The 22,494-nt window shown below is 52.1% G+C and overlaps 1 protein-coding gene across 2 annotated transcripts; it reads right to left on the minus strand.

The window, feature by feature from the left end:
- Nucleotides 1-1,849: 1,849 nt before the first annotated feature.
- Nucleotides 1,850-20,871, minus strand: SPDEF (SAM pointed domain containing ETS transcription factor). 2 transcript variants are annotated; one of them, XM_003789114.2, is made up of 5 exons: nt 20,468-20,871; nt 9,524-9,988; nt 7,300-7,497; nt 4,575-4,721; nt 1,850-2,387 (listed from the first exon to the last, which is right to left on the minus strand). In XM_003789114.2, the coding sequence occupies exons 2-5, from the start codon at nt 9,957-9,959 to the stop codon at nt 2,209-2,211; spliced, it is 960 nt and encodes a 319-aa protein (XP_003789162.1). In that variant the 5' UTR covers nt 9,960-9,988; nt 20,468-20,871; the 3' UTR covers nt 1,850-2,208. The 2 variants fall into 2 exon arrangements, with proteins under 2 accessions (XP_003789162.1, XP_012660177.1); XM_012804723.2 differs by lacking the exon at nt 20,468-20,871 and adding an exon at nt 4,823-4,870 and having other exon boundaries at nt 2,082-2,387; nt 9,524-9,976.
- Nucleotides 20,872-22,494: the final 1,623 nt, after the last annotated feature.

A 22,494-nucleotide genomic window follows, 5' to 3' on the forward strand; every position in this document is an offset into this window, starting at 1 on the left:
TTTAGTCCCAGCTACTTGGGAGGCTGAGACAAAAGAATTGCTTAAGCCCAACAGTTTGAGGTTGCCGTGAGCTGTGATGCTACAGTGCTCTATTGAGGGCAAGAAAGTGAGGCTCTTTCTCAAAAAAAAGAAAAGAAAAGGTCAAGCTGGGGACTGAATCTACTTGCCACCCCATCTCCCTTACTCCTCTAAATTTGTTTGAAGCCCTAGTTTCAGCCAGACAGAGGCATCTTCAGATAAAGAAAGGTTGTCTTGTTTGCACAAGTTGTTATATTTACTTATGGGGAGCCTTGGAGGTGGGGTTCTGTGGAGATGGGTCGGTAGGTTACTGCTGCCAGCTCACGAGGTGTCACTGGGTGGGTGTGTGCCTGTTAAAGGTTAGTGGGCAGGGAACTGCCCAGCTTCCAGCTTCTAGCCTCCAGTTTCCTGTGTGAGATCTAAGGCTTTTCCAGGCCTAGGCTCAGCTCGGGATGTATAAGCAAGTGGCTCCAGGGACAGCCGGCTGGGCGGAGCCAAAACCAGTTTGGCAGAGCAGAACCTGGCTCTGGCCAGGATCCCAGTCTGCCCCATCCCAGGGGACAGCAGGGACCCAGCAAGGCACAGGCCTGGGGCAGGGCCCTCTCCTCCTCCCAGTCCAATCCTGGCTGACAGATGCCAAGGTGCTGTTTGCTCACTGCCAGGAGTAAACTTTCTTCTGAAGATAGTAAAATTGCTGAGGACAGAGGCAGCAGTACAAAGCAGCACTTAACCCTTAGTGGTCTGGGTGGTGCTGGCTCCCCCTCCTGCTTCCTGGAAGGCAAGCCTCGGAGGGGAAGGGTTACAAAGGCCAAGGGTGCTGACCAGTCAAGAAGAGGGAGATATGGAGGGGCACAGAGACTCCTGTCCTTGTGGAGATGCATGTGTGTGTTAAGCTCTTAGTTCTGCTATTAATCAGCTGTGCGACTGTGAGTCTCAATTTCATCATCTGGAAAACGGGGGAGTAACACCTACCTCATAGTTTTGTTGGGAAGGTCAGTGACAAGAAAGCAATGGAAGCACCTACCACAGCATAGGCCCTCAGAACACATGACTGAATGAACAACTGTGAAGGAAGTATGAGGAAGCTGAGCGAGTTGCTTTGCCTGGTAGAGTGGGCCAGGTCTCCCTCTGCATCCGCACAAGCGCTGATATACACCCTCTCCCCATTACAGCCCGCTCACCAGAGCTCCAGGCTTCACAGGTGGTACTCCGGGGTCTTCATGAAAAAGAAACTAACCTCTCTCCCACCCAAGGGGACTGAAGTGTCCACCCTCTCCCATGCCCTACAGTATAGTCTAGCTCCTTTTAGTTGGCTGACCTGAGACAAGGGCTCTGGTCTCCTGGCCCACACATGCACAAAGCCCTGCTCCACAGCAGATCAAGAGTATGCAGAGGGCACCTTCTCTCTCCAGTCCCATGTGTAGACCCTCCTCAGTCCCAGCCCTTCCTCCCTCCTCTCAGTCAAACCAGGGTAGGGAAGATGAGGTGGTTATTCTAGCCCCTCCTGGGCTTTGAGGACTCACTGCCTCTCTCCCACAGCTTCTGCTGATTACTCCTTTCCTTTTATGCTCAGCTCAATGCCACCTCCTTCAGGAAGCCTCCCTTGACCAGCCCAGGCTCATGTGACCACAATCACTCTTGATCACTGATGGCCTCCAGGCTGTGCCATTCATTGCACAGACATTGGGGATGAGTCAGTTCTCTAATATCTTTATTACCCATACCTGAGGGCACACCTGGCTCCCCAACTCACTAGTGCAGATGTCTCCTGGTACCATGCCAGGCATGGTACACAATAGGAGGCAGGGGGATGTAGCAAAGAGTGGCCTTGCAAGTCACTGCCATTCTGTAGGCTCTGCTCTGAAAATTCCAGGGTCACAGGCCTTTGGAAGGAGGTCCTTCCCTGGAGAGTGGTGAACACCAAGAATGGCCCTGTCTCCCTCCACCCTCCAAAAGACTGGACATGTGAGTAGTCAGGCCTGAGGAGGAAGCACTCCACCCTAGGGTCCCTGAGCCCCAGAGAGCCCACTTAAACCCCTGGGAGCAGTGGCCTCCCCCTCACTGACCTTGGACTTGGGAATGCCAGCAGACTACCCATTATCCCCCAGCTCAGGGTCCAGCCCAGGCAGGGGCAGGCAGGCCAGAGGCCTGGGGACAGCAGGTTCCAGGCCTTGGGCCTGGCCCACAGCCTCAGATGGGGTGCACAAACTGGTAGACAAGGCGCTGGGAGATGTCTGGCTTCCGGATGATGCCCTTCTTGTAATACTGGCGGATGGAGCGGCTCAGCTTGTCGTAGTTCATGGCAGGACGGTTCTTGCGGATGCCCCACAGCCGAGCTACCTGGGCAGAGTCTTCAATTTTGAAGATGCCTGGGGGAGCAGGAAGGCCCAGGGAGAGCCAGTGGTACAAGTGGGAGCAGCAAGAAGGAGAAAGACCCAGGTCACCAGGTTAGTCTCGTGGAGAACCAAGTGAACCAGTGCCAAGACCTCTCTCTGCTCAGGCAGGCGCCAGGCTGTGAGGACCATAATACCTACTCCCATGGTTGTGGTGAGGGTTATAGAAATTTGTTGCAAAGCATGTGCCACAGATCCCCCTAAATGGTAGAGAATACTTTGGAGTCACAAACCTTCTGGTGAGCCTGGGTACTTTAGTGGGTTCCCAGGGGTTCTGTGGGCTCTTGCCAGCCCTGTTCTTGCTATGGGGTTTGCATGCCTTAACCCAAAGCCCTGTGCAGCCCAAAGCCTCACACAGCTCACAGCAGTGTCCGCAACTCATTTGACAAGATCACCCCTCACACCCACCACCTGTGTCCTCGTAGTTCCAAGCCTGAAATGACCTTTTTGCCATTCCCAGACATTTCAGCCCACGCAGCTCTTTCTGGCATGATTAATAAAGATGAGGTGGTGGAAGGAGAATGGATTTGGAGCCAGGCCAACTGGAATGAGTTCTGGCTCTGCCACTTGCTACCTTTAGAACCTGTCTGAGGTTCCTTTTTCTGTCTGTGAGAGGGGATTATAGTGACCACCACGGGTTGTTGAGTTGTTACAGAGAATGATGTTTAGAGTGGAGCCTGAGAAAGTGCCCCTTGGGACTAGCTATTACACTGATAATACCTTCCGTTCACATTCTAAACCTTCCTGCCAAGGCATAGGCCAGCATGCCCCCTCCAGACCACATGCCCTCCTTGATCTCCCTTTCCTAGAACTCCATCATCAGACTGTTTCTACACACTGGCTCACTCTGTCTCAAATGCACACTGGGCTACTGCACCTTATGCAGGAACATTTCCTCGCTCACCCCCAACTGTCTAATCCTCCTCCACAGACTCCTTCTGATCCCCTCCTTCCTACCCTTATCACCCCCATCACACCAGCTCATTTCATTACTATTTGTCCTACATGCTGGAGGTCCCTCAAGGCTGGAGTGTTGCTGAGCCCTCCCCAGACCTTTAGAACACCATAATTCTCGGTACAGTTGGTAGAGTGAGTGTGGGACCAAAGCGGTGTTCAATGAAGGTCTGTTGGGTGAGTAAATCTAGTCCACTTTATAGCTAAGAAGACTGTAGGCCAAGCACTGTGGCTCATGCCTATAATCCCTGCACTTGGAGGATGAGGCAGGTGGATTGCCTAAGCCCTGTTCGAGGTTCAAGACCAGCCTGAGCAAGAGTGAGACCCTGTCTCTAAAAATAGCCAGGTGTTGTGCCAGGCACCTGCAGCCCCGACTACTTGGGAGGCAAGAGAATCACTTGAGCCCAAGAGTTTGAGGTTGCTGTGAGCTAAGATGCCATAGCACTCTACCGAGGGTGACCAATTGAGACTCTGTCTTAAAAAAAAAGAAGACTGCACTCCAGGTGCCTACAACTACTATGACAGGATAGGGCCTAGGATCCAGGTTTTTTGGCCTTTCAGCCCTTCTACACACACACACACACATATACATACCCAAGCCCTGTCTGTCCAATACAGTAGCCACCAGCCATACGTGACTCTTAAAATGTGGCTTAGTCTGAATGGAGATATGTTAGAAGTATAAATTACACACTAGGTTTCTAAGACTTATTAAAAAAATAATTTATAATTATAAAAATTAATTTTTCATATTATATGTTGAAATCATAATAATGTTATGTTAGATTAGATAAAATTAAATTTACCCATTTAAAAAAATTTTTTAATGTGACCACTAGACACTTTAATATCACATATGCAGCTTGTATTATCTTTCTGGTCGGACATGATTAGTCTTTCTAGTGAAGCTATAATGTTTTGAGGGCAAAGACTGCGTCCCACTCTCAGCAAGTAGTTTAAGCCCCTACTATGTTCCAGTCACTGTGTGGCACTAAGGATCCTAAATATGATAGAGGCCAGCTGGGAGACAGATTGAGAAACAAATTGCAGACAGACGGGGCAGTCCCAAGAGAGTGGCTTGTTTGGTCTTCAGGGCAAAGGTGAGCAGCTTCACCTCTCTACCGAGCCCCCACCCTCTCCTCCCTAGCAGGGGCCCCCACTACCACAGTGCCCCTCAACCGCCACTGCCCAGCAGGGCAGCCTGCTCACCCTTCTCCTTGTTGAGCCACCTGATGAAGCGGCCGTAGCTGTGGGGCTTGAGCAGCAGCTCCTTGAGGAACTGCCACAGGTGGATGGGCTGCCCGGAGCAGGATGAGTCCACCTCGTTGTCAGTCCAGCTCTCCTCACTGGTTGAGGCTGGGCAGCAGAGAAAGGGCAGTGAGTGGTGGTGAGCCACAGCCACCCCTCCACTTCAGAGGCAGCTCCCTGCCCCCCAGGGGTCCCCCACCCCAGCTCACCGCAGTAGTGCATCACCCCAGGTGAGGTCCGCTCTTTCATCCAGGCTGCTGCGGGGTAAGGAGAGGAACTTGGGGACCCAGGAGAGGTCCCAAGGGTGCAGAAGGGAGGGCATTTGGGTGGGACCATGGGGCCACAGGAGCCCCTATGTGGCTGGGGTTTTCCCCTATGGTTCCCTGCTTCCTGGCAATCTGGGAAGGCAAGCTGTGTACAAGCAGCTACTTCCTGGAAAAAAATGCAGGATTTCAGAGCTAGAAGGGGCTGCAGAGGCTCTGTGTGAACCCTCTGTTGTGCAGGGGCAGGACATCAGACATCAAGGCTTTCTTTTTTCTTTTTTTTTGAGACAGTTTCACTATGTTGCTCTCGTAGAGTGCTGTGTCATCCCAGGTCACAGTAACCTCCAACTCTTGGGCTTAAGCAATTCTCTTCCCTCAGTCTGAGACTACAGGCACCCGCCACAATGCCTGGCTTTTTTTTTTTTTTTTTTTTTCTGTAGTTGTTGTTTGGCAGGGCCAGGCTGTGTTTGAATCTGCCAGCTCCGGTGTATGTGGCTGGTACCCTAGCCACTGAGCTACAGGCACTGAGTCCCTCAAGTCTTTCTGTTCCTCCCTTTCCTCACCTGTAAAGTGGGGCCAGGACACCCCTGTTCAAAGTGGCAAAATCTACACAGCAACTCACTCAGTGCCTGGCATAATATAAACAGGCTCTCTGCCCTCCAGCTGCTTACCATGTTTCCCTGAAAATAAGGCCTACCCAAAAAATAAGCCCTAGCAGGATTTCTATGCATTTGTTAAATATAAGCCCTACCTTGATAATAAGACCTCTGCAGATATGCTGCATAGCCATACCATGCATTTCGGCAAGGAGCAGTAAGGAAGACTGGAATACCTCTCCTTTCTCTGAGCCATTCACACTCACGCAGGTGCGCATGTCGTAACTGTGGTCACAGGCATCCTATTGTGCACATGCGAAGGGCTTGGAGTTCACACATTACTAGCACCAGCCCCACCAACAAGGTCGGCTCCCCCATCAGGTTCCAGAAGAAGATGACTTAATTGTATTTAAATAAATGTAGATTGTTGTATTGTACTTAATAAAAATAAGACATCGGCTCAGTGCCTGTGGCTCAAGTGGCTAAGGTGCCAGCCACATACACCTAGGGTGGCGGGTTTGAATCCAGCACGGGCCTGCCAAACAACAATGACAGCTGCAACCAAAAAATGGTCTGGCATTGTGGCGGCTGCCTGTGGTCCCAGCTACTTGGGAAGCTGAGGCAGGAGACTCTTGAGTCCAGGAGTTGGAGGTTGCTGTGAGCTGTGATGCCATAGCACTCTACCAGGGGGACAGCTTGAGGCTCTGTCTCAAAAATAAATAAATAAATAAATAATAAAAATAATAAAAATAAGACATGCCCTGAAAATAAGCCCTAGTGTGTTTTCTTGAGAAAAAATAAATATAAGACAGTGTCTTATTTTGGGGGAAACATGGCAGTTCACCAAGCACTCCATCCTCTCTGACTCTCTACCTGGACCCTATCCACCTCTCCCACCCACACATTGACAGCGGAGGTGGAGGCAGCCAGCTTCCACCCATATAATACTGGTCTCCCCTTGGCCTGGCACTGACCACCCACTGGCAAGGGATCTGGGCTAGGCCAGGGCACTGGTCTCTGACTGTGTCAAGGGTCCCATTCCCTTATCCATTCAGGGCACTAAGGGCAAGGGCCTCAACTAACTTGCTGAGTAAGTAACACATCTGCCAAAGCACCCAGCTGAGTGTGGGGGCACCCAGCCTTTTGTGGAAGCACAGCAGTGCCCAATAGGGCAGCTGCATACAGGCTGATGAGTAGCAAGAGCCCAGGTACACTGCTGAGTATGAAACAGTGGGTACTCTGGTATATTTATGTTTTTTTTTTAAGGAATAAAAACCACACATGCACACATTTATATTTGCTTGAATCTGTGTAGACTTTCCCTGAAGAGATATCTAAGAAACTGGTCAGAGTAGTTGCCTCTGGTGAGGGGATTGGAAGCCGGGGTCAGGAGTGGGAGGAAGAAACTATTCATGGTACACTATTTTTCACTATGGTCTTTTTTTTTACATGCACATTTACGTTTTATTACTTCTTTAATGAAAAACAAAGCAAAACAAAATTTAAAAAGAAAAAAAGGACTTCCTAGTCCTTTGCCCTTAGCTCTGAAGTCCTGTGCCCTGGCAGTCTGACTACTACCTTTTAGCTCCCCATGTGCTCTGTCCTAAAGCTCTGTGGCCTTGACCAGGGCTGGGCGTGAGTTGGGGTTGGAGAGTTCACCAGAATCCAGGAGGCAGCTGCAATGAGATTTGGAACAGAGTCCAAGTTGGGGCCCAGGGGCTGCTTCCTCAGTGGAGGGCAACTTCCCAGCTGGCATACTGGCCTGACTATCCCCCTCAGTGTCTCTGGCTTGGAGCTGGAGGGGATGCTCCCGGTGCCATATCATACCTGATTTCCAGATGTCCAGGTGGGCATGCAGCACATCCCCGCCCAGGGGCGAGCGCTGGAGGAACTGCTCTTCTGACATGGCACATAGCTCCTTGCCCCCTAGCTCCTGGAAGGCCTTGCCCACAGGGGGCAGCCGGTACTGGTGCTCTGTCCACAGGAGCCACTTCTGAACATTGCCAGGACTCCAGTCCACAGGGTCTGAGCAAGAGACATCCCCTCAGCTCAGGGGAACTTCAGGGCACTACCCCAAATGTGGCCTACCCTGCTGTGATGGGCAACTTGTAGCCTGAGACCATTCTCTATTTAGAGTATTGATAGGCCTGGACCAAACATGGCCTTGAGGGGACTTGTGGAGACAAGAGGAGGGTGAAAGGGGAGGAGCCAGGACCCTAAAAACAACCTGGCTCAGGGCAGGGAAGCCTGGTGCATTTCTACTCCCCACCTTACCCAGGCCTCAGGTCCTCCCAGGCTCCTCCAGCCCTTCCAAAAGAACTTTCAGGGGGAACCCTAGCTCTGGAGAGCTCAGTGACATTAAGCCAGAAACACCTGAGCTTCTCCCAGGTACCTCTTGCCTTCCCCAACCCCTTGAGGAACCAAAGAAAAACCTAACCAGGAATTATTTTTACAACCCCAGCACTTGAGGAAAACAAGGCACAGAGCACTCTATCTCCTTGTCTTGCACCTAACAAAGGCCTGGTTGCATGGTAGCAGCTCAGTGCACATGTGCTGGATAAGTACATGTTATGATTATGGGTGGTTATGGGGCAGCTATAGGTTGCAGAGGCCAAGGGAGGGGAGCTGCTCTTGAGTGAGCCTGTCAGGGCACACAGGTGGGGGCCAGGCTGGTGGGTACCATCACAATGGGACCTCTAAGTGAACACTGTAGTCCAAACCAGTGCCCCAGCTGGATGACCTGCAGGATGGGCTGTCCGTATTTAATAAACTCATTTTTCTCTCTGAGGTCAAAGCAATTTTTTTCTGTCCCCATTGTTCAGCGAACTTGCCCTTCCCCAGCCAGTGTGGGGGAAGAGCCCTGTGGAGAAACTCCCAGGGTAGGGCTGGCATGGGCACTGGGAAATTGGAGGGCTGAGGCATCGGGAGGAGCTGCCTCCAGTGGGGACACCAACAAGGGATGAGGCGGTGGGGCAAGAGCTGGGCCTGAGGGATGCATGAGTACCCCTCCTCCCAGTGAAAGCTAGGATGCTTCAATGCCCTGGCCTAAAGCCTGAGGGAAATAGGCCAGACCTGCAAGCTAGAGAGATGATGGTAGGACAGAGGACTGGAGACCCACAGCCCCTCAGTATCAGCTCCAGAGCCACACCTCTCAGTGACACATTTATGTATTTATTTATGATCTATCTCCCTCCCTGTAATGTCAGCTCCATGAACACAGGGACTTTTGTGTTGTGCTCACCACTCAATTCTCAAGTTCTAGAATTGGGCCTGATATATTGAAAAGTGCTTATTGTTGAATCCACTCAATAACCACGTTCTGAGCATCTATTATGTTCAAAGAGCTTTTCTAGGGAAAGGGATGTAGTGGCAAACAAAAAAACATGAAAATTCTTGCCATTGTGGAGTGTACTTTCTAGTGAAGGAGACAGACAGCAGACTAGATATGTAAAATAAAATATGGGACATGTTGGGTGACAGTGAGTGCTGTGAGGGAAAGCAGGTAGAGGGAATAGGAGGTGGAGTTGTGGGCAGCAATTTCAATGGGGAGGTCAGGAAAGGTCTTCTTGACATAGTGCCATCTGGGTCTAGACCTGAAGGAGGTGAGATAAATAGATATTTGGGGAAAGAAGGACCCAAACTTTTGCACCTGGTGGTCTTCTCGGCTGAAGGTCCAGTAGGTGCAAAGGTTCTGTGCTGAGTGTCGAGGGAACAACAAAGAGGCTAGTGAGGCTGGAGCAGCTTGAATGAGGAAAGAGTGGAGAGGAGTCCAGCCAGATAGTGCAGAGCTCGTGTTCACATCATCCAGAACCTACCAAGTGGGGACAGTAGGCTGGCATGGTTGGGGTAAAGAGATGAGTCAAAATCTTCCCAGTCCAGGCTCAGAGCTGCTGTGGGTTATGGGCTTACTGTGTGTACAAAAGTAACAGCATCCCTGGGGGCTGGGCAGAGATGGCCAGAGTCCATCCAGCAGTGCTTCAACCCACCCTAGTGACCTCAGCCTTGTCTGTGGTCCCCTTATGGAGATCCCAGTGTGGGGACAGGAACTCACCTGCAGTGATGTTGAGCAGCTTGCAGGCTGTCTCGATGTCCTTGAGCACTTCACCCACCACCATGGACTGCACCTGCTCCAGTGAGTGCTCCTCCAGGGTCAGCCCACCTGGCACCAAGTCCAGGCTGCCCCCTGGGGCTTGGCTATCAATGACTGGGCACTGTTCAGGCTCCTCAGGTGTCTCCTCCTGAGTGCTGGCCCCAGGGTCCTTGGTAGCCCAGCTGCTATCCTCAGGGTACAGCATGTCAAAGTAGGAGAGGTAGAAGGCAGACAGGCCCTGCTCGGGTGTGGTAGGTGGGCTGGGGGTCCAGTCCTGCCTCTCGGTACCTACCACCCCTGCTGCTACCTTCTCCAAGCCTGTCCTTGATGCCGTGTTGGGGGGCAGCAGGAGGTGACTTGGGGGAACGCTGCTCAGGCCTGGGCTGGCGCTGCCCATGCCACTGCTGCTCGGACTGGCAGCTGTGTCTACAGAAATGAAAGAGGAAAGAGAGTCAGATCTGACTGCTTCCCTATCCCCACAGGGGCCGCTAAGCTGGTTACAGGGATGATGAGCCCAGTGGGCAGTGGGCTGGGCCTGGAAGAGTTGGGGGCTTCTGGGTCATTGGTCAGGGCTGGGCAGACAGGCTTCTCGGCTGAGAAAGAGAGTGAGGTGGTAGGACTGTAAATAGACAGAGTTCCCTCACCCCTCACCCCCAGTAAGCCTGAATGGCTAGAAGCAGTAAATTTTTATATAAGTAATGTGATCAAAGCAATTTTCTGAGGTTCTTGACCTCATTTAGTCCTCACAAAGAAGGCATGATTAGCCCTATTTGGCAGACGAGCAAACTGAGGCCTGGAAAAGAAGCCCTTAATGTCCAAATCCTTCCTGCTAACCTAACCTAAATCTTTCCTACTGTAACAAAGCTTATTTTCTTTTATTCTTCCCTTGACTGAGATAGGGGTATGTGGTGGGATAGAATATGCCTCACAAGTTGGGGAGTTGGCCAGCCCCTCTCCTCCCACAAGGCCATTTGGGGATGTGAATAGTCCCAAAGTGAGTTGGCCATTGAGTAACAACTCACAGGCATGCTGCCCCTCCAGGGCTGATTTCCTGGTACCTACTCACCTCACTCTCCCTTGAAAAGTGCTGTCCCTAGGGTCCCTCCCAGCTCCCAGGGCCCTCTCCTCTGCTCTTAAGCCCTGGAGGAATTTGCAGCTGCTAGAAGAGGTACTCCCATGCCAGTCCTTCCTGGGAACAGCAGGGGTGGTGAGAAGATGCAGATTCCAGGGAACAACTAAGACTCTCAGCAGGTCAGACACCTGCTCTCCACCGCTGCCCCAAAGCCCGCTAGAGTACCATCCGGCATCAGTACAAGCAGAGGTCTTACTTCTGTCCATCATACAGTCTCTGCTTTGCCCGGAGCCTTTTCTCTGAACCCAATATCAGAGTGAATAGTTTGGGAAAGGCAAGGGTCATGAGAGATGTCCATGCACCCAAACACTGGTGTTTCTGGGACAATTGGTGATTTGGGGTCCTGAGACTCAAGAACAAATCAAGACAGAGGTGGGAGGTTACCGGCAATACATACTCCAAATATAGGAAACAATTTAGAAAGCAGAGAAGGAGCAGATAAATCTGTTAAGGGCAGATAAACCTGTTAAGGGCAAGTTAATTTGTGTCCTTTCTCAAGGGTATTTGTATCTTAAAGCAGTACTCTCAAAATGTGGTGTCTAGACCAGTGGTGCCTAGATCAACCTGGAAACTTGTTGGAAATTCAAATTCTCAGGCCTGCTTCAGAGCTACCAAATCAGAAGCTCTGGGAGAGAGGAGGCCCAGCAGATTGTTTTGGTGATTTGGAATCACCATTTTGGGTGATTGTGATGCATGTTCTGATTGCAGAACTGCTGCTTTAAAGGCATCTGGCCAGTAGGAGAAGCTTCAATCAAAAGATTGGTTGCCTCTCTAATGGGTGACAGAACTCACTGTGCCACGCTGGGACAGTGAGAGTGAAAGGGGGTTCCCTGGCCTATCACCAGTCACTCTGTGGGACTGACCTCCTCAGCCTTAGCGTGCAGCTGCCACTTACCTCTGCAGGTGGGACAGGGGGAAAAACCCAGTTTGATACCTCTGGCTTCTCTAGGGGTAGCCCATTTGACACATTTGTGTGACTTAGAAAATGTCAACCCTTTCTCTCTGGATAGCATAGCTTGGTGAATGGAGCCCAGGCAGAATTTCAGTTCTCTCTGTCCATCCCCCTAGTGTAGTGCCCAGCTTTCCCAACCTTACATGGCAGCCCTGCAGTTTCCTGTGGTGAAGGGAATGCCAGCAAGAGAGGAGGGTGTTCCCTTTGATTTCAACTCTTCCTTTCAAGGGCTCCTTTAAGTGACAAGGAAGAAAAGGTCAGGGTGAGGTGGGGTGGGCAGAAACTGATGGGGGGGCTGTGGTTGCGGAGGATAGAGGGCAGGTCTGGAATCATTTCAAGTCCTTCTGTGCAAACACTAGTGTGTGCTGTGGGCCCACATTATTTACCTAGGCAGAGCCAACAGTTCGCTCTGCCCCTGTGTCCCCACCCTGGCCTGTGCCCACGCCCTACCCTATGGGTGACTCCACCCCTGGGGACCCCCCCTTGCTTCCCCACTCCTTTTTTCATCACCCCCTGCTTGGCTCCTGCCCCATCCACATCCCCAGAATCTCTATGCTTGCCACGTTAGGACAGTCTCTGCCAATACCCTAGGCCACTTGCCAGGGAGACAGAAGCTTTTCCAAGAAGCAAGAGAACTCATTTCCCTTGTGCCCCTCCTGTTTGCTTGGCCTTGGCCATAGGTAGGTTGGGAGGCAGCTGCTGTGTTTCAGGGCATGGTTGTGTGAGGGGTCGGTGGGGATGAATGGGCAGGGTGAACAGCAATGTTTGCCAGGTCGGGATGTAATGACACATTCTTGACACATTTGTTGAGTGAGCAGTGAAACCCTCATATCCATGCCCTCGCCAGGGGAAAGGCAGCATGGGCCATATTCTCATTGCTGATGGGAAGTCAAGGTGCAGAGAAGTAGGTGACCCGAATCCATGTCTTCTGACTTGTGGCCCCAAGGCTACCAGTAGAGAATTCCTGTTTCCCCCCTCTGCACCCCACATTTCAGCTTGCTCTCACCATATTCCTAAATGCTAAAGACCCTGCTCTCCACCGAGTCTTGGTCATAGCTCTGACACTTTCCTGGTGAAAAATAAGTTACTGATTAACTGTGCGGCAGGAGGAAAAGTCTGATTTTCCACAGGTAAGGGTGCTAGGGAATGCTCTGTCCCTCATGCAGCCAGGTCAGGGAGCTGGGGGCCAATGTGCTCAGCCTGCAACTCAGGCATCTCCTTCAGACTCCAGGTTGGACTCGGAAGGAAAGAAGAGGGAACTTCACAGTTGAGCCCCTCCCATGTGCCATGCCCAGGATGTTCACCTACATCACCCCATTTGCTACTCATAGCCTGAGTGATGAGTTAAGTTCCATTTTATAGATGCGGACAATGAAGGCTAGAGAAGTTATGCAGCTTGCCCAAAGTCATGCTCTGGCCATGTGTGGACTCTGCTCATTGGGCCACATTCCCTCTGTGATACTGCCCCCACCTGTCCCATCTTCCTGGGGGTTCTACCTACCTCCTAATTGGCTCTTTGATCCTCCAAGTCCATGCCTACCTCCTGGATGCTCATTCTCCCCACTATCAAGCTCATTTCCTACCAACATCCTTTAATCAGGTACCCCTGTGCTCAAGAACTTCCCATGGCTTCCCATTGCCTGTTCTGCCCCCATCCCAGTGGCTCATGTCTACCTCTGAGCTCACCACCTACCCAGCCCAGATAATCAGAGCTAAAAGGGGCAATATCTTATGTGATTGTCTTATAGATGGGAACAATGAGGCCCAGAGTAGGGAAGGGATTCAAACTCTGGTTAGTGGCAGGATATAGACCAGAACTAGGGATTGACATGGTGACCATGAGTCTAGGTTATAGTGAGAATAACATTTCACACTCGGCCTCTGTGCTATGTAATGGATGACATAGCCATTTTCTCTTACTGTCACCTGCTTAAAATGTCCCTTCCTTCTCATCAGAGGAAGCCCTCCCCAACAGCTCCTCTGACTCCCCAGTTTTCCTCTTCTGTGCCACGAGTCCATCCCATGGGTAAATCCACAGGTGACTGTCTGCCCAGGGGACACATGTGCACTGGGAAAGCTGAGGTTCAAGAGAGTCAGGGAGGTGACTACAGTCACACAGCAGAGCCAATGCCAGACTAGGCGCCTTCTAACACTCAGGCCACTGCTCCATAGGCCTAGGGTCCTGGGACAAGCCAGGTACCTTCCAGGTCCAGGTCTCTTGGATGGTAGACCCAGTCCTTGCCACAGTCTCTGCTGGCTGGCCCCAGAGGTGGCTGTCTCCTGAGCAATGCTTCCAGCTCCCAAACCTCGAGTTGATCTCTTCTGGATTAAGCCACGTATCTGGATTAAGCCTCAGCATGTCCCAGCTCACTCCTGCCCCAGAAACCCTGGCTTCCACTTCAGACAAAGAAAGTTTGGTAACAGCTGGTGGAGGCCAAGAGCCAGAGACAGGACTAGATTGTTGGAGTGGCAGCCAGAAGGATTAGCCACCTCTTCTCTTAGCACCTCCCATTCCCCCAGGAAGGCAGATTAAGGAAAAAGGGCAGAGTTAAAAGTTAAAAGATATTTAGCTCAGTTTTCTCTGTCACTGTCCTGCTTGCTCTCACCCCTTGCAGCCAGGAATATGCTTCTGTACCCCCTTGCCTCCCAGGCTCTCCTCTCCTGTCCACCAACTGGCACTAGTGAAAGAATTCCTAATAGCTCCTGAAACCACAGTTTCAGGGAATGGAGTCACCTAGGAGTTTACTAAGGCTTGGGCTGTTGCCGGGGGCTACAGCCTGTTTTCCACAACCCACTTGGTTCTGGCTCCCAGGTCCTACATCCTGGGGGGATGGTGACTTGGGTAATTGTGCCCTAGCCCACACCTCAATCCTGAGAGTCAACCAACCCCAGTCTTCCCATATCCCAGGACCCCGCTTCAGGCCCCACTGAGAAGTGCTGAGAGGGTGATAGAGAGAGCTACTCTGGCCAAGCTGCTCAGCCCCTAGCTAGCCTCACTCTAGAAGCTCTGACTGACTTCCCCACTGCAACCCACTGTACTGACCAGCAGCCCCTCGCTCGTCCATCCAAGTCCCTGGGCTCCCTTTAAGGAGCTGGAGTCAGGAACTACATTAGTGGGATGAGGACCAGGCCAGGAACCATACAGAGTGGGCAGAGACCACACTGGCCTGTCCCCAGTCATCTGGTCAGCACCCTGGAGAGGAACGGGGCTATCTAGACCACAGGGAGTCCCAGGCCAATGGCCCATGACCTGGCCACACAGCAGCATGCCTGGCTTCAAAGAATTCCTGACCTTCTCAGGCCCTGGCTTTCCCTCTTGCTGGTGTTCCTCCTACCTCTTCTCTGCTCCTCTGTTGCTCCCAGTCTCCCATGGAACCCCAGCAACCTCCACCTTCACATTGTTCTTCAAACTAGCTAGACCCAAAAGAAGTGGCCAGGCCTCCTCCTTACTAGCCACCCTTCACTGCCCTGAGTGCTGGCTATTCCTCACTGGACAGACCATCCTATTGCCCAGAAAGTCATCTGACCCCTCCAGGTGGGAAGTTCTAGCCCTCTCTTAAGCACCCCTCTGTGGCTATCCCCAAGCACCTGCTGTTTCCCAGCATTTCCAAGGGCAGAGAGAAGGGAGACAGATCCTGGAGACAGTGTGGCTGAGAGAGGCCTTGCCTGTCCTGGACTCAACATAAGAGTAGGAAAAGTGGGTTTCTTCTAGACCCTTGGCTTCCCTACCTCCTCAGGTCATAAACTTGTCCAGGCCATTGGAACCAGCTTTTTTCAGGGGCCTGGCACTGTGGGAGGTTCACCTTGGGGAGAAGCTACTGGGCTCAGGAGCTGGGGGTGTATGTAAGGAGTCATGTGGAATGAAGTAAAGTTATGACGGACCCGGGGCAGGTAGCAGGATGATTGGGGCACAGGAAATGGAAGGGCTGGGGGAGCACCAAGGAACTCTGGTGTAGTCTGTTTTTCTCGTGGTTCCCATGGTCAGCCAGGAGCCCTGCTGCATGGGCACTTCTTATTCCAACTCTCTTTGGGACAATGGAGAGGTTAATCTAAATAAACTGCTTTGCTGTGCCCTCCCAGCCAGTCCTCAGGGCAGTTAGTATTATTCCCACTTGACAGATAGGGCACTGTGATGTGCATGTGTCCATATGTGACTGATAAGGAACTTCAACTCAAGATGGCTTCACCCTCTTTTCAGATGAGTTGGTAGATCTGGCACTTCCCAACCCCTAGGGTCACCCCTACTGATCATCCCTTTGCTTCTGGTCAGGCCTCCTGCCAACCCAGCCCCTGAAAAATCACAGCTTACAGTTAACTGGTGGGGCCTTTGTGGCAAAGGCGTCACTGGCCTAGAGGTACAGGGACCCACCTCAGCCCCAAGTGTACCTTTGTATTTGAGTTGGCTCCAAAGGGGAGATATGGCCTGGAAAGAACTTGAGGCCTCAGCTTCTGGAGATGTCCTGCCCTGTTCACCAAATGTGAGAACCTAGGTCCTGGTCTCTCTGGGCCTCAGTCTCTTCCTCTATACTCTGAGGGAGTGAGTCATCCCCCAAGACTTCTCTAGCCTAGCCACTGTCTGGATTCTATGACCATGATCCTCATATTGCCCCTTAGCCTGACATTGAAGACTTGAAAAAAGGATGGTAGAGACACAGAGGTGGACATCTGGGGCTCCTCTTGCAAGCAGAGGCATAGTTCAGGGCTGACATTTTTGTCAGCATGAGGGGTATGGCTGGGTGTTTCCCATTGGCCCTGGAGTTGCTGTCCAGAGGCTCTGAAAGACTCAGCCCACTCTACTGGCCAACCAGGGCCTCCATTAGGCTGTCCATCTCACTAATTGCCAGCAGTAGCACCTCCTCCCTAGGCCCTCCAGGCAGCAGGGGCCCCCAGCCCAGATAAACTTGAGGCTTAGAGTGATGCTGATGGGGTGGGGACAGAGCCCAATTTCTCTCCATATCACATACACATTCTGCCTCACTTTACCGTTTTCCAGAAATTGCAATTCACTTCCTTCAGCCCTGGTTGAATGCATGCATACAGCATACATACTATATGCAAGTGTATCTCACATCTCAACACCCCAGGCAGTCCAGTTTGCCTTCCTGAGACTGTCATGCCCCAGCCACCTGCACATCCCTTCTTGATGCTGCAGCCCACGTTCACATGGCTGCCGCTGCTTTCTCTGGCAGTCTCACCTACTCTCACCTCCAAGGCCCCCCTACTCCTCAAAGAGGCCAGCTATAGCCCTTCTCTTCCCTCCTCTCCTCTAGTAGTACTGTGTATTCCACACATCCCAGCACTTGCTATAGGACAAGGGCTGTGAGGTCTTGTGGGTATCTTGCTCCCCACGGCCCAGCCCCAGCCTATTAGCTAAGCCCTTGAAGGTGCAAGAACACATGGATTCCACTCAGACTTCTGGCAAGGGCACCTTGGCTGACTATCTTGGTCTCAGTCCCCTCATTGGTGAACTGGGGACTCAAAGACAGTTATGTCTCTGGGATTTGAAGTGACCAGGCAGGACAGTGAAGTGATAAGACTAATAGTCTCCCTAGAGGCTGTGTACAGTGGCTAAGATAGTGCTATCTCTATTCTTACATGTCTCTAGCCTCCTGCAATCCTGCCATTCATAAACACTGCTGGGGAGTCTGCAAAATCTGAAAGGCTGACAGTGTGCCTTAAGCTCCAATCCTAGGGCCAGGGGGCACATCTCCAGGCATGGAAAGGGAGTTTGGACAAAGTGAAGGCACTCCAACTTGATAGGTGGTAAACTGTCCTGAGAAGTTAAAAACAGAAATTGCTTCAAAAAAGGTTGAGATGGTGGGGGTGTTTATTAGAGGATTATGAGGACCCCTTACCATCAGTAAGGTGTCAGCAGAGACATGTGCCCTTCTTCTGTCCTGGTGTGGGTTAGGGGGTAACTAGAAATGGGAGATGAGAAGAGCTGGATTTCTGAGGGCCTCAGGACAACTTACTTCCCTAAGAACAAAAAGACCTGGGCCCCATCCCTCTCCAGTCTCAGCTGTGGGAAGCCTAGCCTGGGATCCTACCCTGGCAGTCAGTCACTCCCAGCCACCCCAACCCTATCTCAGAGCTAGAGAGAGAGGGAAAGGGAGAAGTGCCTTGATTCTGGCCATGCCCAGAGATCTCACTGCCCCTTTCTATGGTCCTGGGTAGGCTCTGGTCCCATCTGGCCCTCAGCAGAGTCACACTCAGTTCCTCTGACTGGAGAGAAAGGAGGAGGCTCTCTTCCACCCACCCACCCCCAGCCACTGAGAGATGGGAGAGGAGAATCTGGCAGGAGGGCCTCCCAGGCTGAGAATATGCAAACTAGCTGGGAGAAGGAGCCTGGCATTAAATGTCAGGAAGAGCCCAGGGCAACTCAGCTTGTGTAAAGTTTGCTTTGGGAAGAGTTGTTCCACCTGACAGGTCACTCACTTGGCTGGGGGCTCAGGGCAGGGCATGAAGTGGGATGGGGGAAGGGATAAGGGGAGGATCTGGGACCAGGTTTGAGCTCTTACTCTCCGCTCTCTAGTTATGGAACTGGGGCCAATGATTCAGCCTCCCCTGAGATTCAGTTGTTCTATTAGATGGGCTGTCAAGAGAGGCTAAAAGGTTGTGAAGATTGATAAGGAGGGTAAATGGAAATTCCTTGTCAATTACTTGGGCTAAGCTTGCATAAAAGTGGCACCTGGGAGCAAGGGAGGGCATGGGGCTGAAGAGGGAGGAGAGAACTAATAGGGCGAGGACTGAGGAAAACCAAGGAAGAAGCAGGTGATGGTGGAGTCTGAGGGAGTTGAGGACAGTAGTGAGGGAGGCATGTGGCCTTTGCCCTGCTCTTTAGCCTCTCCAGGGCATCTGCTGGCCTCACCTGCTCCTCCCTGCTCTCTAAGAGGAGCCAGAGCCAGGAATTCCTGTCCACCTACCTCCGTTTACCTCAACCTAGGAGACAGGCTGGTAAAACCTGCTGCCAGGCTGCCTCTAACCAACTCCTACACAGTCTTCAAGACCCTGATGCAGGTTGTCTCCTCCAGGAAGCTGCCTTTAACACCTGTTTAATCTTCTCATCTCACAAAGAACTGCAAGTGCAGTGAGAAGTGACCCAGGGTTATACAATATGGCCCTCCCCACTTCTTGCCTTCCATCCAGAGGGTCTTTGACTTTCCCAGGTCATATTCAGGCTGCAACACATCATTTAGCACAAAGTCATGCTCTCATCCTTTCAAAGCTACAAACTATATACCTGCAATAACTTCAGTGGTAAAAAATGGCTCTCCTGGTTCTTTCATTACTGCCATGGTTATACTTTCTGAGTACCAATTGAGCACCTTCTGGATGCAGCCCTGTTCCCTCAGGCTTGGTTGACAGAAAAGCTTAAGTCAGAGGGTGCTTGTGATAAGCAGTGTTTCATAACTGATAATGAGCAATAAGCAGGTCTGGTAGGGACTGGGTCTTCAGCTCTGAATCTCTCCATGATGCCAAGAGGAAATGCTTGTCCATTCAATTTCAGGCTCTCACAGGGGAGAGTAGTCCCCTACCCAGCAAGAAACTGCCTCCTCCATATACCTCAGCCTTCCTGGGAACTCTGAGGATGCTTCCTGCTCTATCTGTCTGTGAACTTGGGGTGGTGAGACTCCAAGTTGGAATCCTGGGCCCTGGTTCTTCCTTCATGTGGGTGAGGGAGAGCTCAGTTCAACAGATCTGGCTGAGCTATAGGCCCACCTGTTTGGTGAGGCGTCTCCTCCCATCCCTGCCTGTCACCTTGGGCCTGGGGAAGCTTGGATGCCTGTTTGCTTTGTTACTCAGCCGAGCAGCTGGTGCTGGGGAGATGCAGCTTTATTGGGGGTTGCTGTGAAGCTGTTAACTGGGGAGTTAGGGGCAGGAAATGAGGCCAAGCCCTAGCCCTGGCCAAAGAGGAGGAGATAGACCATGACTGTCATAAAGGAGACGGAACTCTTGGAGCATGTGGCCTGGGTGTAGGCTGCTGGGTGGCTCTAGCTGGCAGGTGCAGTGAGAGATCTGAAGCTAGCTCAGAGGGCTTGCCCATCCTCAGCATGCACATGCACACACCCCCTTGGGGTGCCCTCACTCAGGTCCCCTTCAGCTTTCCATCTTGTCATCCATATCACTCCTCTCTTCACCAGGCATCTGGCATATCTTAGAAATGAGCACCTTCAAGGGATCCCCACTGTTGCTTTCTTTGAGTACCCAGACTGGGGCCCATAAACCCTCAGCTTCCCCTGATATCCAAATGCTCAGAGGTTTTGCTCAGCAGTGACCCCTGACTGCCTTGTTCCTTTGCCCACTACTGCCTAGTTCCGCCCTGGGCTCTGGGCCTGTCTACCTGTTCCAACCCAAACCCTGGCCCTAAGCCTCTAGGTTCCAGTGAGCCCCTGTCCACACTGGTGGCCTGGCACCAGGGAGACCCTTCCTGTGGCAGAGCAGCTATGGCTGGCAGCAGCAGAGGGCTGCCTGTATTTCACTAGCCAAGCAGAACTGGCTGGGTCTCAGGGATTGAGGCACTGCCCCCGCGGAGCTTCCACCCCTTCGGTTGAGCAGGTGGGGCAGGCTGGGCTCGGTGTAGAGCCCAAGATGTGGGGTATCCAGGCCTTTCTGGGCCAAGGGGACTCACCCAGTTTCTAGGCTTTGCCTGGGGAAGCAGACTGGGCAGCGTATGGAGAGGAACAGGAGATTCTGATGCCTGGGAGATGAGCTCTAAGTCTGAGAAATGTGCCTGCAAGTCCTGCTTGCAGTCACCCACCTCCCCACAGCTGGCAGGGAAAGGCCCCGTGGCAGGGCACTCTGAGTCTCCTGTGAGACTTACCCGTTAGCTGCCTGGTGTCCAAGGAGTTGTCTGTTGCAGTACAAACCTCAGGGGTCAGAAGGAGGTGTGGGCAGCTTGAATCACTGCTGTGTCTCAGCCAGGCATCCGGGGAGCCAGTGGGACTAGGAGCCAGCAGGGCTGGGGGCAGGGGCAGCACTTGGATCAGCCGCTGGGGGCCTGGCCACCTTTGAGGGGTGGCCCGCTGAGGTGTTAGGGCTATGTGTCTGTAGGGCACCCTCTAGCCCCAGGCTAGAGATACCTGCAGGCACCGTGTCAAGACCCAACTTGAGGGGCTTGCAGGGGGCAGCAGCAGGCTTGGAAGACTGGGTCTGTGGGCAGTATGGACGCAGGTGAAGTACAGGAATGTGCTGGGAGGAAGTCGGGCAGGCGCGAGATGAAGAGTTGGCCAGCACCTGATTTCCCATTATAAGTAATCCTTCCTTATTTACCTGAACAAATACACTTCTTGCTTACCTCAGACCACAGGCTGGCTCCCAGTTAACCCTTGCAGGTCTCCTCCTCCTTGCTGGGGCATCCACACCCTGACAGCAAAGGGGACTCACTCGTATACTTGTTCATTGGTTGATGCATAGCTAATGAGCTCACATTACATGCAAGGGGTATAACTGAGTGGGACTAGGGCTGGTTCTAAGAGGGATTAGTGGAGGGTTAGGGACAATCAAACAACAGTGGAAATCCAGGGCCACCCATGCCCACTGGAAGGTTTCAGGGGCTCTGGGGGCAGGCACTAGCAAGGGAAGCAGAAGGGACTTCCTGAAGGAGGTGTTGTCTGGCTCCCCAGGAATAAAGAGAGCCTCATAGAGCCCTGGAGAGGGGTCCTGAGGCTTGTGGGCCTACCCCTGTCGGCTGGGAGCTATGTTCTTTGTGTCACAACATGGTGCGTTGCTTTCCTAGGCCCAGGGTGGGGCTGACCAGCAGCATCTTGGTCTCTCAAAGCCCCCCACCCCTGAAGGGTGAAGGCAGAGAGGCCATACAACAAAAGGGCACCCACCACAGGTATCCACTGCCCCAGCCCCCTCTAGCCCCTCAAGTCCAGGGAGGGCCACGCAGTGGAGCTCTCAGCTTGCTTCCTATCCTTCCTGCCAGGTATACTGAGGATATCCCTGGAGGCTGGTTTTCCTTTCTCAGGATCATCTCAGAAGGGCACTAAGCAACTGCTACTCCCATTTTGTCGTGTGAGAGTTTCAGATAATGTTATTATTCTCTAGTTTCACAAGTAATTGTATAACTGCCCACACATGAGCATTCTAGAGCTTCAGGAATACACAAGAGCATCAGAACCAGGTCCCTTCCCCTTAACTGATACCCCAATTCTCCAACAAAAGGTGGCACTTTGTACACCCAAAGAGCCTGTGCTTGACTGTTATCACTGTAACTTAGTGAGAAGAATTATCAGTCATTCCCCAGAGAAGGCTGAGGTGGGATGGAGTGGTGGTGTGGGGAGGTCATACCAGCTCCTAAAATTGACCATTCCTAACCCCCAGTAGTTAAGGGTTGATAAAAAGACCCCTCCATTTCCAGGTATACCTCCTTCCCCCAGGATGCCTTTCTGTAACCTGCTCCTCTGCCAGCCAGGCACCTCTCCCCTCCATTCTCACAGAAGCCTGGCTCAGATCACAAGTCTGACACATTAATAATTGCCACTGCTTAACAAGTGCCTACTATGTGCCAATACTGTTCGGTGCTCATGAGGTGCTAAGGTATTAATCATATTATAGGCTGGGCACAGTGGCTTATGCCTGTAATCCCAACACTTGGGAGACTGAGGTATGTGGATTGGATTGCCTGAGCTCACAGGTTCAAGAGCAGCCTGAGCCAGAGCGAGACCTCATCTCTAAAAAAATAGCTGGGCATTGTGGCAGGCACCTGTAGTCCCTGCTACTTGGGAGGCTGAGGCAAGAGGATCACTTGGGCCTAAGAGTTTAAAGTTCTGGCTCGGCGCCTATAGCTCAACCGGCTAAGGCGCCAGCCACGTACACCTAAGGTGGAGGGTTCGAATCCCCAGC

Source organism: Otolemur garnettii, unplaced genomic scaffold (genome assembly GCF_000181295.1).
Source record: "Otolemur garnettii isolate 467f Iridium unplaced genomic scaffold, OtoGar3 scaffold00031, whole genome shotgun sequence".
Classification (NCBI taxonomy): Eukaryota; Metazoa; Chordata; class Mammalia; order Primates; family Galagidae; genus Otolemur; species Otolemur garnettii.